Raw genomic sequence first — 11,895 nt, 5'->3', positions numbered from 1 at the left:
AAAGAATTATTCGGTGATTTGTTTTTAATAGTTCGTAACTCCCATTTCAATTTGCACCATGTGCAAGTTAACAATTAATAATTTGTATATTTCCCATGTGTGACTTTTTTAGAAGAAATAAGTGCATTATTAATAATCATATATATTCATGTAAATCACGTTTATCACAATATAAGAGAAGCTGTATCCATACAGAAGGTTGGCAATGTCAATCAAACAGGAATGGCTGGCTGGAAGGGAATTTTCTGATTAAACTTAGGAAATCTTATTTCTTCCTTAAAAGGCAGCGAACAGCACAATCGACTATAAAAAATAAAAATGCAGACTGTCTCCCTTGTTCCTCTCCAATGGAAGCAAAAAAGAGAAATGCTACTATATTTTTGAATCTCTGTTAGAAAGAAAATAAATGTTATGCTGGTCACCAAGAATGGAACAGAGGAAAACTTGACTCTGGATCATTTGGTCACTCATCGTCGTTCCTGTCATCCTTGACAGACGAATGGGCCGAGTTGTCCTGCTGCTGCTGATCAGCCGGCTGATCTTCAGCCTCAGCATCACTGGGCCTCCTTGGGCCAGCCCTTTTCTGCTTTGGCTTGGAAGGTTTCTTCTTCAGAATCTGGGACACACTTCGAGCAATCATGTCCTCAGAGATGGAAACGTGAAGCATGTTTCCATGGAACATGTCACGGTTGCACTTCAGCAGCTCATCAGTCATCTTTCGAGAGGTTGTGTAAATGTGGCAGTATGGCCTTAAAAATAACACAAGATTAAATTAAGAATTAAGAAAGAAAAAAAAAAGAAAAACTTTGAGATATTTTTCAACGCTGAGTTCATAATAAAATATTTTTTACTTCATGTCATCAGTCCTGAACTGGACAATGTCAGCAACATCCTTCCTGCCGAAGACCTCCCAAAGTCCCTCCTCAGTCATATCAGGGCCATAGCCAGAGACCACAACGTCCCAAAAGTCTTCAACACCCTCAAATCCTATGTCATACTCAACATCAGGGAGAGGCTCTCTCTTCCCGTCCAGCACTAAGTATTTTAAAATTAATTTCAAATCATTTATAATTATTTAAACTTACAACTTGATTTTTCACTCTTTGGCCTCTGCCTTCCACCGCCACGGTAGAACCGTCTGGTTTGGCCTTTGCCTCTATCCCTGTCACTTCCATTCCACTGTTTTATAAACAAAACGTGTCAGAACAATAATCTAAATATTAACCATATCTAAACAAACATTTGAAGGCCCTTCTACGCCCTCTTCACCACTAGAGAGCTGGTGCTGTCTCTGGCCACCTCCTCGTCCACGGCCTCTGTAGTTACCACGTCCTCCCCTTCTAAATGTGGAGCCTCTTTGCCCACCTCTGTGGTGGCCATCATATCCATCCCCATATTTATTGTCAGCTGAGCCTTAAAAAATTACAAAAATTAATAACAAAATTATTTAAATCAAAGTTCGACACACAAAAAAAAATCAAAGTTTTGATATGATATGGTTTTTATTTGTGTTAGCATTATTTTTGCTTTAATTTTGTGGATTGTACCTGAAGCGTGGTCATCGTGGTAATCACCTGCCTCTTCATGGTTTTGGTTGTTCCCCCGATTTGAAGAAATGGAGAGTTGGGCGGTTTCTTGTGTAACTGAGTAGACTTCGTCGGATCCTGCCATCTAAAATTTGACCAATTTTAAATTTCCAGAATAAAATTTAAACAACTTTGCCAACAGTGAGCACTCCTAACAAAAGTTAAAAGGTGGACACATGTCAATTCATACACGAATAAGTGTAATTTTCTGGAATGGGCGTTGTGAAAAACTTGGTGCAAGAATATGTAATTTGGTTTCCCATTTCCGCATAAAGAGGTACAATCAAGGGTTGAGTTGCCCGATGATGATTTTAAATGAGAATTTTTACCTCTGCCGCTAATGAAGACGAGTTTCAAGCGTCGAATCGTTTAATCGCTGCTAATCGAGATAAGAAAATAAGCCTTCATGCCGGTCCGTAGTGTTCAAATTTTGTATGGCCGCTTTGCTTTACAAGTTTTCTCTCGCACATAGGCAAACAATGATTAATGATCGATGATTTACATGCGGCTGTGATTCGAATAATTCTTTTGAGGCATCTACATATTACTGGTTGCCAATCTAGTAATAGATAATGCACGTTTTTATTTTTATATAATTATTGGCCTGAACTTAACGATACTTAATACAATTTTGATTAAATTTTGAACTGCACAAAATAAAATTAAATCTTAATTTGAATTATTATTTAGCTATGAAAAATCAGCTCTCTAAGCTCGCCTTAATAAAGCCATAAAATTGGCTTTGAATTAAATTTTTAATATATCCATATTATACATTATGTATCATTGTTAGTAACTGATGCACATTTCAAGTCTCTCAAAAGTCTTGCACTCCCTGAAGCGCGATTTTTTTTTTAATTTTTTTTTTTATATTTATATTAGCTTATTGGAAACTTACATTTATTCAAAAACAAAAAGTTAAAGAGGTGTTTTAATTATAATTTAAAACGACTTAATTTTATTAAACTATATTCGTTTTAAGCCCACGTCTCTGTCTGGTATCGACCCGATTTTTCTAAATTTGACACAAATGCTTCAGCCTCCTCAAGGGACAAACCACCTTCTTTCTGGCCAATTTCAACTACGGCATCTCTGACACTTTTGGGCATATTTTTTGAATTTCCAGCAACAAAAAAGTGAGCACCGCCTTTGCTCAGCAGGTCCCATATATGAGAAGACTCCTCCAGCATTTTATGCTGCACATATCTGAAGAAAAAAAATATTAATCACATGGTGACAAGGATTAACTTTTTTTAATACATTTTATGAGACTGGTCCTGGGAAAAAGCACAACACAGCTTGATAATTCCAGACGCATCATATTTCTTCCATTCCTCAGCACAGTGAAAGTCTCCCTCCTTGTTTCGACATCCGAAAAATAGGACAATTTTGCCTTTGTTATCAGGGTTAAGTGCAGCTCTTTGCTGGATGAGACTGCGAAAGGGTGCACAGCCAGTTCCGGGACCAACACAAATTATTGGAGTTTCCTTGTAAATTTAAAAAAAAAAAATACATCCAGAGTACCAGTTTTATAAATGAACTCACAACGGTGGAAGGAAATTTAAATGAGCCTGTTTTAACCCAGACGGACAACTCCGACGAGGGTTCCAATCTTGCCATCCAGTTCGAACAAAGGCCCAGTCTTGCAGTTTTGAGCATAGTGCGGTAATTGACCACAGCCACTAACAATTCGGCCGTATTTGGGTGCATCTGCAGAATTCAAGTTAAATAAATTTGCAGGTATTAATTAACTTAATAATCATACCTCAAGAGCAGAAGCAATAGAGAAAGCTCTGGGTCTAATGACCTTGAATATGTCAAAGAGATATTCAACTGGAAGGGCTGCCAGGGCGTGCGGAAAATCCTCCAGCACCTCCAAAGTACCTCGTTTTGGTCGGTGGGCGTAGCTGTACAAATCTTGTTGGCCCTCCGGAGTGCAGAATTCGAGCAGCCGCTCCTTTTCCAGCTCACTTGTTGTAAAGTGGGCCATTAACTGAAGGCAGTACCTTTGAGGAATGGCCTGCAAGTCAAGAAGGTTCTGCACACAGTCAGCAACTGTGCACGGATTCGGACACATCCAACTTGGAGGCAAAGCAATTGGAAATTTGTCATCTGTTTGGTGCAACTCGATGACATCTTGTCCGCAAAGATTAAAAATTTCCAAAAGGCGTTGGACGTTTTCTTTAAGATTTTTGGGTTGCACCATCAAAACATCTCCAGGTTTGTATTGAATTCCAGGCACAGAAATTTTCAGTAGCCGGACATCCTGTTTAAATAAATTATTTAAACGTTTCAATTATTTCAAATAAAAAATACTTGATAATGACTAGGACTTGTTGTTCGCTTATTTTCTTCAAGGGTTGCTTTTAAAATTGTGGATTTCTCCAGGCTGGGCTTCTCACTGATGGGAGCTGCATCCTCCTTTTTGGTAATTTTAATTTTGTATCGCAGCGGACGCATCTCAAACGGACTGAAAAATTTTATTTTTTTCTCTTTCCTCCTAAACATGGAAATAAACATACTTGAATTCACTCTTTCCATCGAGGGGGTGAATTTTATCTAGTGCATCCCACAGCGTTTTGGTCCATGGCCCAACCACAGCGTCTGGGCCAAGTTCATGCTGGTCATCTCCAAGGCCGACAGCCAGAATTGAATCTCCACCCAACTGGGCCAGTCTCTTGTTCAGTCTTTTGGCCACAAAGTTGAATTTGGCGTATGAAGAGTCTCCGAGTCCTAGGACTGCGTACTTCAATTGTGTTAGAGATGTTGGTGGCAAACTGCGTTGCAAAAGAAACTTCCAAAACATCTTCATGTTGTCCGGCTCTTCTCCCTGTCCGGTCGTTGAGCAAACGAAAATGCAAACTTTTTGTCGAAGGAGTTCAACTGGCTCGATCTCATCCATGGCCTTAACAGGACCATGCCAATTGCGTCTGGATAAAAGATTGGTTCATTAGTTTAATTAGATTGAGAGTCAATTAAATTTTCTGCGGTGTGGACCTTTTTCCATCTCGCCAAATTTGCTCAGCAACTTCTTGAGCAGTTCCAGTCTGGCTGCCGTACAAAATGAGAAGACTTCTTTCTTCAAACGTCATTTTTAGGGGCCTTAAAAACAACAAAATTTATTAAATAATTGTATCTAGTTTCATACATATTTATTTTTCAAAGTGCACTTCTTGTAACAAGTGGAGCAAAAAACAGATAATTTTGTGTATTTCTTGCTATCTTAAATTTTACGAATGAAAAATTGTCAATTCGAATGTTGAGAGTTTAAATTTTAATTGATAAACACAGAATTGCTAAGCACATAAAAATTATAACACAAATGTTCACCATGCAGTGCTCACAGCGTTTTCTCTTTTGTTGACAGCAACCAGCTGGGCCAGTCGAAAAGAGAGGATGCGAAGTCACGTTAGTTCCATATTTTGCCGCATGGAACGATATACTAAAGCAATTCAATGATATGATATCTCAGTTTAGATTTAAAGTTTAAATATTATTATATATCTTTCCAGCGTCACAATTATTATTGCTAGAGCAGTAGTGGAAATAAATGTAGAGCTACATTTAGTTGCAAATTGTGTTTATTGATATATCACAAAGGCAATTGCTGCCCATAACGGGATACATCATTCATACATTCAAAATTATACAAATTCAATACAATTGAGAGAAAAGATTTATTTCCACTAATTAACAGAGTTATCTATTGTATGGTGCGTGTGGAGAATTTTCCACGCCATAACAAAAATTTAAGTTTTTCCGATTTTTTTATTAAATTTTAGATTTGAAAATTCACTGACTAATTAAAAGAAAAGCAAAATTATCAAATAGTCTTTTAATTTGATTATATACCTGGTGAACGTTATTACACTATTGTGCACTATTGCATTAAAAAGTCACACTCTCAATTAATACAGCTCTCTTCTTTTCTAGGTTTAAAACATTTTTAACAGTAACTTCGAGTAATTTATTCACAAGCATTTTTCCTACGTGTTTTAAAGCGGTATAAATAAGTTTTATAAAATATTGCCAGAGAGAAGGCAACGAAAGATTAATCATATAGACATATTGGCTCAAATTTAGTGTATCAACATCTTGCGTCAATTACTTTGAAATAGCAAGAAAATAAAAACACTAATGCTCCTCACAGATAAGCTGTATTTTTTCTATTCTTGAGATTTCAACCATAATAATAAAAGAAATATAGCAATAGTTAAGACCTGGTTTTGTGCGCATTAGTTCTTCTTTATCTTTTAATATGAGTCAAACATGCTTTAAACAAAACTTAGTAATTTGCTAATTGATTTGCCTTACTTAGGTCTAAGGCGGTTTATAGTCTAGCTCTTTCACTTTAACTCCCCGCGTATTTTGAAAGAGCAAAAAAAACATGCTATTTTAGATGCAATCACGTGTTTGAAAAGGAAAGTTTATTAAAATATTTGTATGTAGTTCATACCATTTTTTGAATTAAATTTTCCTTGTAAACTTCGTCTAACAAAGAGCCAACATCAAATGAGCATGGCTGAGGATCCTGGTGATAAAAAATTTTCCTCAAAGGAGTAAGTGGTGCGTAATCTTATCATGACTTTTTGACGTGAGTCTGGCTGGACTTAACGCAGAGAGCAGCTCGTTTGATCACACACCTAGCTCTTTATACAAAGCAGCGCGTGTTTGCTCATGAGGTGTGAGAGTATAATGCGTTGGTGGTGACGCGAAGACGAGGCGCTCAAGTGCACGGCTGGCCGATCAGAGGGAGGTTTTAGTCACGAAATTCACCTTTTCAAATCGTCTGCCACTCTTCTTTGTACGGAAAAATCATGATTGTTGTGCGCAGAAGAAATTTCTTGTTTTTTCTCATCGCTCTGGTAGTGATTTGTGCTACTTTTTCTTTCCTCTCGAGCAACAATGCCAGGTAAAAATAAATAATTAATTTTGTCAATCTACATTATTACATACATTTTTCAGATACCCACCAGACATGATGATTTCAAACAATTTTTACCAGCAGTACTTGAAACAATGCAAGCCTCAGGATCACATTTTCTTTCTGAAGACTCATAAATGCGGGAGCTCCACTGTACAGAATATTTTAATGAGGCGTGGTCTGCGTAATGGACTGAATTTTGTTCTGCCCGAAAAAGGTAATTTACATCTCTTCTCTCTACTCAATGTAGTCAATTTCTAAATAATCCCAAACTGTTACAATGTCAAATGTTTTTGATTATTTTTTTGTTAATTTAGTATTTTTCAAACAATTTAATTAAAATAAAATAATCATTGCTCATAAATTTTTAATAATATGCCTAAAATAAAGAATATTTTCTCTGAAGATCCCATTAGTCCCAAGATAGATAATAAAATCACATAATGTTTTAAATTTCATTTATATTTGTTTCTTCTTGTCGGTCAAAAATAATTTAAATTGGGAAAAAAGAGATCATTATCAGAACTTCGAAAAAATTAAATTTTTCATTCAGTATTTGCTGGCGAAAATGCTTGTAATGAGATGATTTTTTTACACAGCAAACTATCTGGGACATCCTGATAGGTTTCATGTCTCTCAAATCGGCAAAGACTTGATGGACAATTACGAGCACTTTGACATTTTTGCGCACCACTCGCGTTTTGACCCTGAATCCGTACGGAAGGTGATGCCCCCGGACACTAAGCGGGTCACAATTTTGCGAGAACCGTCGTCTCTTTTTGAATCGCTCTACCATTACTACTCGCTGCAGCAAGTTTTCAAAAACGAATCCCTTGATTTGGGCACATTAATGAAAATCGAATTGGAGCAAATCATCGAAATGTTCAGCAACGCTCCCCGACTGGCGTACAGGATCGGCGTCAACCAGGTCAGATGATTGCTTTGTTTGAACTTTTTTCCACTAGGAAGCGCGTGCCAGAGCAATGCAAACAAATTGTGTTTTATGGCTGTTTGTATGCTTATTCCAAATAATCATACATTCCTGTTTGTGAGTCGCTATATGAAAGGCATGAAAACTAATTAGTAATGCCTTGTTTGAAGAATGTTTTCCATTAAATTATTCTCATAGGTATAACTGATATTCTGTTATCTACCCACATGTTTAGAATTAAATCTATACCTATCTCATCTCCAGACAGTCCCACAAACAGAAAACATATTTTTTCAATTAAATTTAACGGGCCTATCAATTGGAAAGTAAGAAATTTATTGCATATCTGATATTCTGATAATAGTGTGAGATGTTTTAGTTACAAGTTTCTGATCAGATGTTCGGCATGATAACAAAATTAGTCTTCTTAACTTTTAGTGCTATTGCATGCTTATCAAATAGTACTAACAATTAATTTTATAAAAAACACTTCATGATCAGTTGATGATATGGGGATTGGGCCAGTGACTGATTAGTTAGGCGCAAGTGAATCTTTTATGATTCAATCAATTGCGACTGTCAGAAATAATCTTTGTACAAAATTTTTAAACTTCGATTTTGTTGTTGATCAGAAACCAATTTCCAGATGGCATTTGATCTAGGATTTTCAAGAAGTAATTTCAATGATGACGAAAAAATCGCGGAGTTGATTGAAATGATCGAGGCGGAATTTGATTTGATCCTAATTTCTGAGTTTATGGAGGCGTCGATGGTGCTCCTGGCCGACTTAATGTGCTGGCCCCTGGAAGACTTGACCTTTCTCACCCTAAACGCGCGTCCAACCGGATTGCACCACACGCCTTTATCGGCGGACGACAAAGTCAAGATAAGAACGCTCAATAAAGTCGACACCGTCATATACGACCACTTCAGGTGAGTATCCTTTCAGCCTTTGTTTTTATTCAAATGATTTAGATTTCGCAGAAACAAAACAACTTGATTAGTGTTAGTAGAAATGGCTGATATCAAAAATGCTTAAGCTTCTTTATGATACAAGATGCTTAATTCCTAATTAGGGCTTTAAAAGTGCATATAATGATTTATATTCTTTATGTGGTGGACTTTCTAGTTTTTACTTTTTTTTTGTAAAAGCAGTTGTATTTTTAATTCTTGTAATAAGGTATATATTTACGGTGAAAAGGTTAAAAAAAATTATTTTAGGAGAAAGAAAAAATATGTGAAAAGGAAAAGTTTTAGTACCAAAAATTATTAGATTTATTTTTTACTAAAATCAATTACTAATTTATACGGAAATTTCAAATTGTTTTTGCTTTTTCCTTCTTACAAAAATTGCATTGACAATAAGCGTAGAATGAGAAGATTATTCATTTAAAATTGTTTTTAATAACATTTTTTAATATTATAATTTCAGAGAAAAATTTAAAACGCGCGTGGTGGAATATGGGGCCGATCGGATGATGGAAGACGTGGCACGATTGGCGAAAATGAACAACGACATGATGCACGAGTGCGTGGCCAACATCATTGAGCCCAAAGCAAACGCCTCGGCGCTCAAATACTACCCTGTCAACCGATATGAATTGTACAACGATCCACCCATGCACTGCAGGGAATTGACAATCTCCGAGCTGAAGTTCACCGACTTCTTGAGAAACAACCAGAGAAGCAAATTTGGAGCCAAGTTGAAGCTAGACGTGTTTCTGCACACGTGAAATATAAAGAAGCAGAAAAAGACCCTTGACGTCGTCTGGTGCATGTACTAGACAATAAGATTTTGCGCTATAAGCTCTCGCGAAACGGGAACAAGAAAAAAATAATGCCAGGAGAGTTGCACAATAGTGTAGACAACTGCCGGCTCTATTATGTGCACATAGGGAAGTTTGCGCTTGGAATTAAAAATAAAACGCAGAAGCTCTTTTCTCATTTGAAAAGTAAATCAGGCGCGCCGTAGCGCAGACACATTCGGTGCAAATGCAGCTCTTTTTTCACACGTTACGATATAAAACTTCCGCTGTATGATATGTGAAAAGTTGTTTTATAATGAAACTCTCATAGGACTTTAAAGTGCTGATAATTGTGTTATGCTGTTTGTCTAAAATGTAAATCGATTTCGTCAACATTTTAATTTATGGTTACCTAAATGAAATTTCACTTTCACTCATTGTTTACTGAATAATGATAAAATGCTATATTAGAAACTAAATGTGAACGGAATTTATTTTGGGTGAAAAAAATTTCTCTTATTTGCTCTCATTGTAGTCCTTTAGATTTTACTTAATATTTTTTAATTAATAGAAAATGAAATTGATTTATTTTTAGAAGCAATAGTGTGTTTAAAAATGTGCGTTTTGGACTGATTTTCTCAAAAGGTTATGAATGAGAATGAGAAATAACTAATACTTAACAATAAAGTGTATTTTTAAATTATCTATTGCGTTTTGTAGTAGAAGTTCACGATCGAGAGTTGATTCATGGTGATTTGAATTTAAATTCAGCTTTTCATCGATGGGTTTGTGTGAGTTTTTATTGTTTAAGAAAAAACAATATGACATGTAGAGCAGGATATTGTTTTTTCTTAAACAATAAAAACTCACAAAAACCCATCGAGGGAAAAAGCAGAATTTAAATTCAAATCACCATATCTATTGTATTGTTTCTAATCAAATAAGAAATCTAATAAAAATTTGTATATTTTTTAATTTTGATTTGTAATTTATCATTTATCTACTGTTCATTTTCATGCATTTTGGATAAATTGTAGTAACGTTAGATAATCAGATTATATCATCAACTTTAATTTTTTATACTCCATCTGTGATAAAAGGAAAAAGGATAAATTGATCATGGGAGGTTCTGGAGAGCATCAGAGCGGAAAATCGATTGACGTGAAAAGGCACTCGCCAATTTATGAAAACAGTGATCTCTTTTTATCCATTTAATACATATTAGAGGAGCCGCTGACTCTCTAAACTTCCTTCAAAAACACATTCATTCAAAAAGCTTCCCCACGTCGTCATCCGACAACCTCGGAAAATCACATCAATAAAACCAGCGCTCTACGACTAACGTGATTATTTCGACAGCGCGCAGAATTTTCTGCACATTAGCACGCTAAGGGTGGTACCGGAAGAAGGGCAAAATAATTGTATAGAGTTGTGGAAAAATCTTTTCCATTTTTATTTGGATCACTCTACGTCAAAAATGACAACTTAGATTGTTGCGAATTGATTGAAAATATTGTCAGACTTTGAGATTGATTATTACAATACATAATTAGACTTTTTCTTTGAATCTCTGTATTTCTGATCACTTATAATAAAAAATTTTAATTGACTTTCTCTACCATCAACGTTTTGAAATTTTTTTATGAGCGATTTTGACAATATAATTAGTACAAGATTTATTAGAAACTTGCAGCATAATACATGATTTTTTTAAATATTTCTTTGAAATGCACTGTTGTTTCATCAATATTAGAACAAATTAGAATATATTATTTGGTAGTTTTATGTTACTAAATAGGAATATGAATAAAAAAATTACTTTTAAAATGCTCACTGAGGCAAACGGGGTTATTTTTAGAAAAAAAATTGATACTGGTGGTGCTGTTTTATCATAAAATTCATTTTTCTCAAACTATTATTTTCAAAAATATAGTAAATAATGTGGTTGCAACAATTAGATGAATGAACAAGAATATAATTAATGTACAATAATTTTTTTCCAACATGACTTAATCCAGGACTTTTTCAAATAGATAATAATGAACGTTAAAAATGGAGATTAAAAAGTCAGTAAAGTCACCATAAGTTTTTAAACAAGTTTTATCCAGTATATCATAGTCATGACATGCAGTTCATGAACCATAGCAGGTACGGGGGCAGCGAACGAGATGTCAGTAGCGCTGCTCGGCTGCGAGCGGTCCAGGCGTGCACCAAGTCTTACCCGCGGCTCATTCGTTGTGCGGCGCGATGGAGCGCGTGTGGAAGAGAGTGGCCCTCTCTTCGTCCAAGAAGCACCGCGGTGAGGCCAAAAAGAGCGCTGACGACTCGCGGAGGCCGTCGTGTTACCGCGTGGCCGCCTCCAAGCAGCCGCCCCCGGTCAGTGAAAAAGTGCCGCGTGACTTTATGTGGTGTGACTTGGTGCAGAACAACGCGGCGGCGGCGACGACGACCGGCAGCAGCGACTCGCCCCAGTCGCCGCCGCCGCCACCTGCGGAACCGCCCCCGCAACGCCACCCCCGCAAGACCTTTGTCATCAACTTGGACTCCAAAATCATGATGGACCTGAACCCCAAGGCGCTGACCAAGCGTTTCTGCAGCAGGGCCGGCAAAAGCAAGAAGAACAAGGACAACGAACTCTATCGAAGCAATAGTTTCAACTTCAAGAGATACGAACGACCTGTCGAGGACATCCCGGAAAATAAGGTAGGC

The 11,895-nt window shown here is 36.5% G+C and overlaps 4 protein-coding genes across 5 annotated transcripts in view; 2 read left to right on the top strand and 2 right to left on the bottom strand.

The window, feature by feature from the left end:
- Window positions 1-12: 12 nt before the first annotated feature.
- LOC132203202 (uncharacterized) lies at window positions 13-2,054 on the bottom strand. Its single transcript, XM_059630793.1, has 6 exons — window positions 1,916-2,054; window positions 1,548-1,671; window positions 1,241-1,413; window positions 1,086-1,179; window positions 852-1,035; window positions 13-749 (listed from the first exon to the last, which is right to left on the bottom strand). The coding sequence occupies exons 2-6, from the start codon at window positions 1,669-1,671 to the stop codon at window positions 464-466; spliced, it is 861 nt and encodes a 286-aa protein (XP_059486776.1). The 5' UTR covers window positions 1,916-2,054; the 3' UTR covers window positions 13-463.
- A 352-nt stretch (window positions 2,055-2,406) lies between these two features.
- Window positions 2,407-4,964, bottom strand: LOC132203148 (NADPH-dependent diflavin oxidoreductase 1). 2 transcript variants are annotated; one of them, XM_059630684.1, is made up of 8 exons: window positions 4,931-4,964; window positions 4,584-4,688; window positions 4,109-4,516; window positions 3,903-4,056; window positions 3,352-3,852; window positions 3,132-3,296; window positions 2,847-3,073; window positions 2,407-2,792 (listed from the first exon to the last, which is right to left on the bottom strand). In XM_059630684.1, exons 2-8 carry the CDS (start codon window positions 4,676-4,678, stop codon window positions 2,564-2,566), a joined length of 1,779 nt encoding a protein of 592 aa, XP_059486667.1. In that variant the 5' UTR covers window positions 4,679-4,688; window positions 4,931-4,964; the 3' UTR covers window positions 2,407-2,563. The 2 variants fall into 2 exon arrangements, with proteins under 2 accessions (XP_059486667.1, XP_059486666.1); XM_059630683.1 differs by having other exon boundaries at window positions 2,408-2,792; window positions 4,917-4,959.
- A 1,235-nt stretch (window positions 4,965-6,199) lies between these two features.
- LOC132203062 (galactose-3-O-sulfotransferase 4-like) lies at window positions 6,200-10,161 on the top strand. Its single transcript, XM_059630517.1, has 5 exons — window positions 6,200-6,498; window positions 6,552-6,727; window positions 7,110-7,438; window positions 8,088-8,374; window positions 8,874-10,161. The coding sequence occupies exons 1-5, from the start codon at window positions 6,404-6,406 to the stop codon at window positions 9,172-9,174; spliced, it is 1,188 nt and encodes a 395-aa protein (XP_059486500.1). The 5' UTR covers window positions 6,200-6,403; the 3' UTR covers window positions 9,175-10,161.
- Window positions 10,162-11,436: 1,275 nt separating this feature from the next.
- Window positions 11,437-11,895, top strand: part of LOC132203634 (serine/arginine repetitive matrix protein 1) — an 88,071-nt gene continuing 87,612 nt past the window's right edge. The window contains exon 1 of the mRNA XM_059631535.1: window positions 11,437-11,889. Coding sequence (XP_059487518.1) covers window positions 11,590-11,889 — 300 coding nt within the window. The 5' untranslated portion in view covers window positions 11,437-11,589. The remainder of the gene's footprint in view (window positions 11,890-11,895) is intronic.

Source organism: Neocloeon triangulifer, unplaced genomic scaffold (genome assembly GCF_031216515.1).
Source record: "Neocloeon triangulifer isolate White Clay Creek 2 clone unplaced genomic scaffold, ASM3121651v1 ptg000017l, whole genome shotgun sequence".
NCBI lineage: Eukaryota > Metazoa > Arthropoda > Insecta > Ephemeroptera > Baetidae > Neocloeon > Neocloeon triangulifer.
This window is presented reverse-complemented; position numbering and strand designations above follow the sequence as displayed.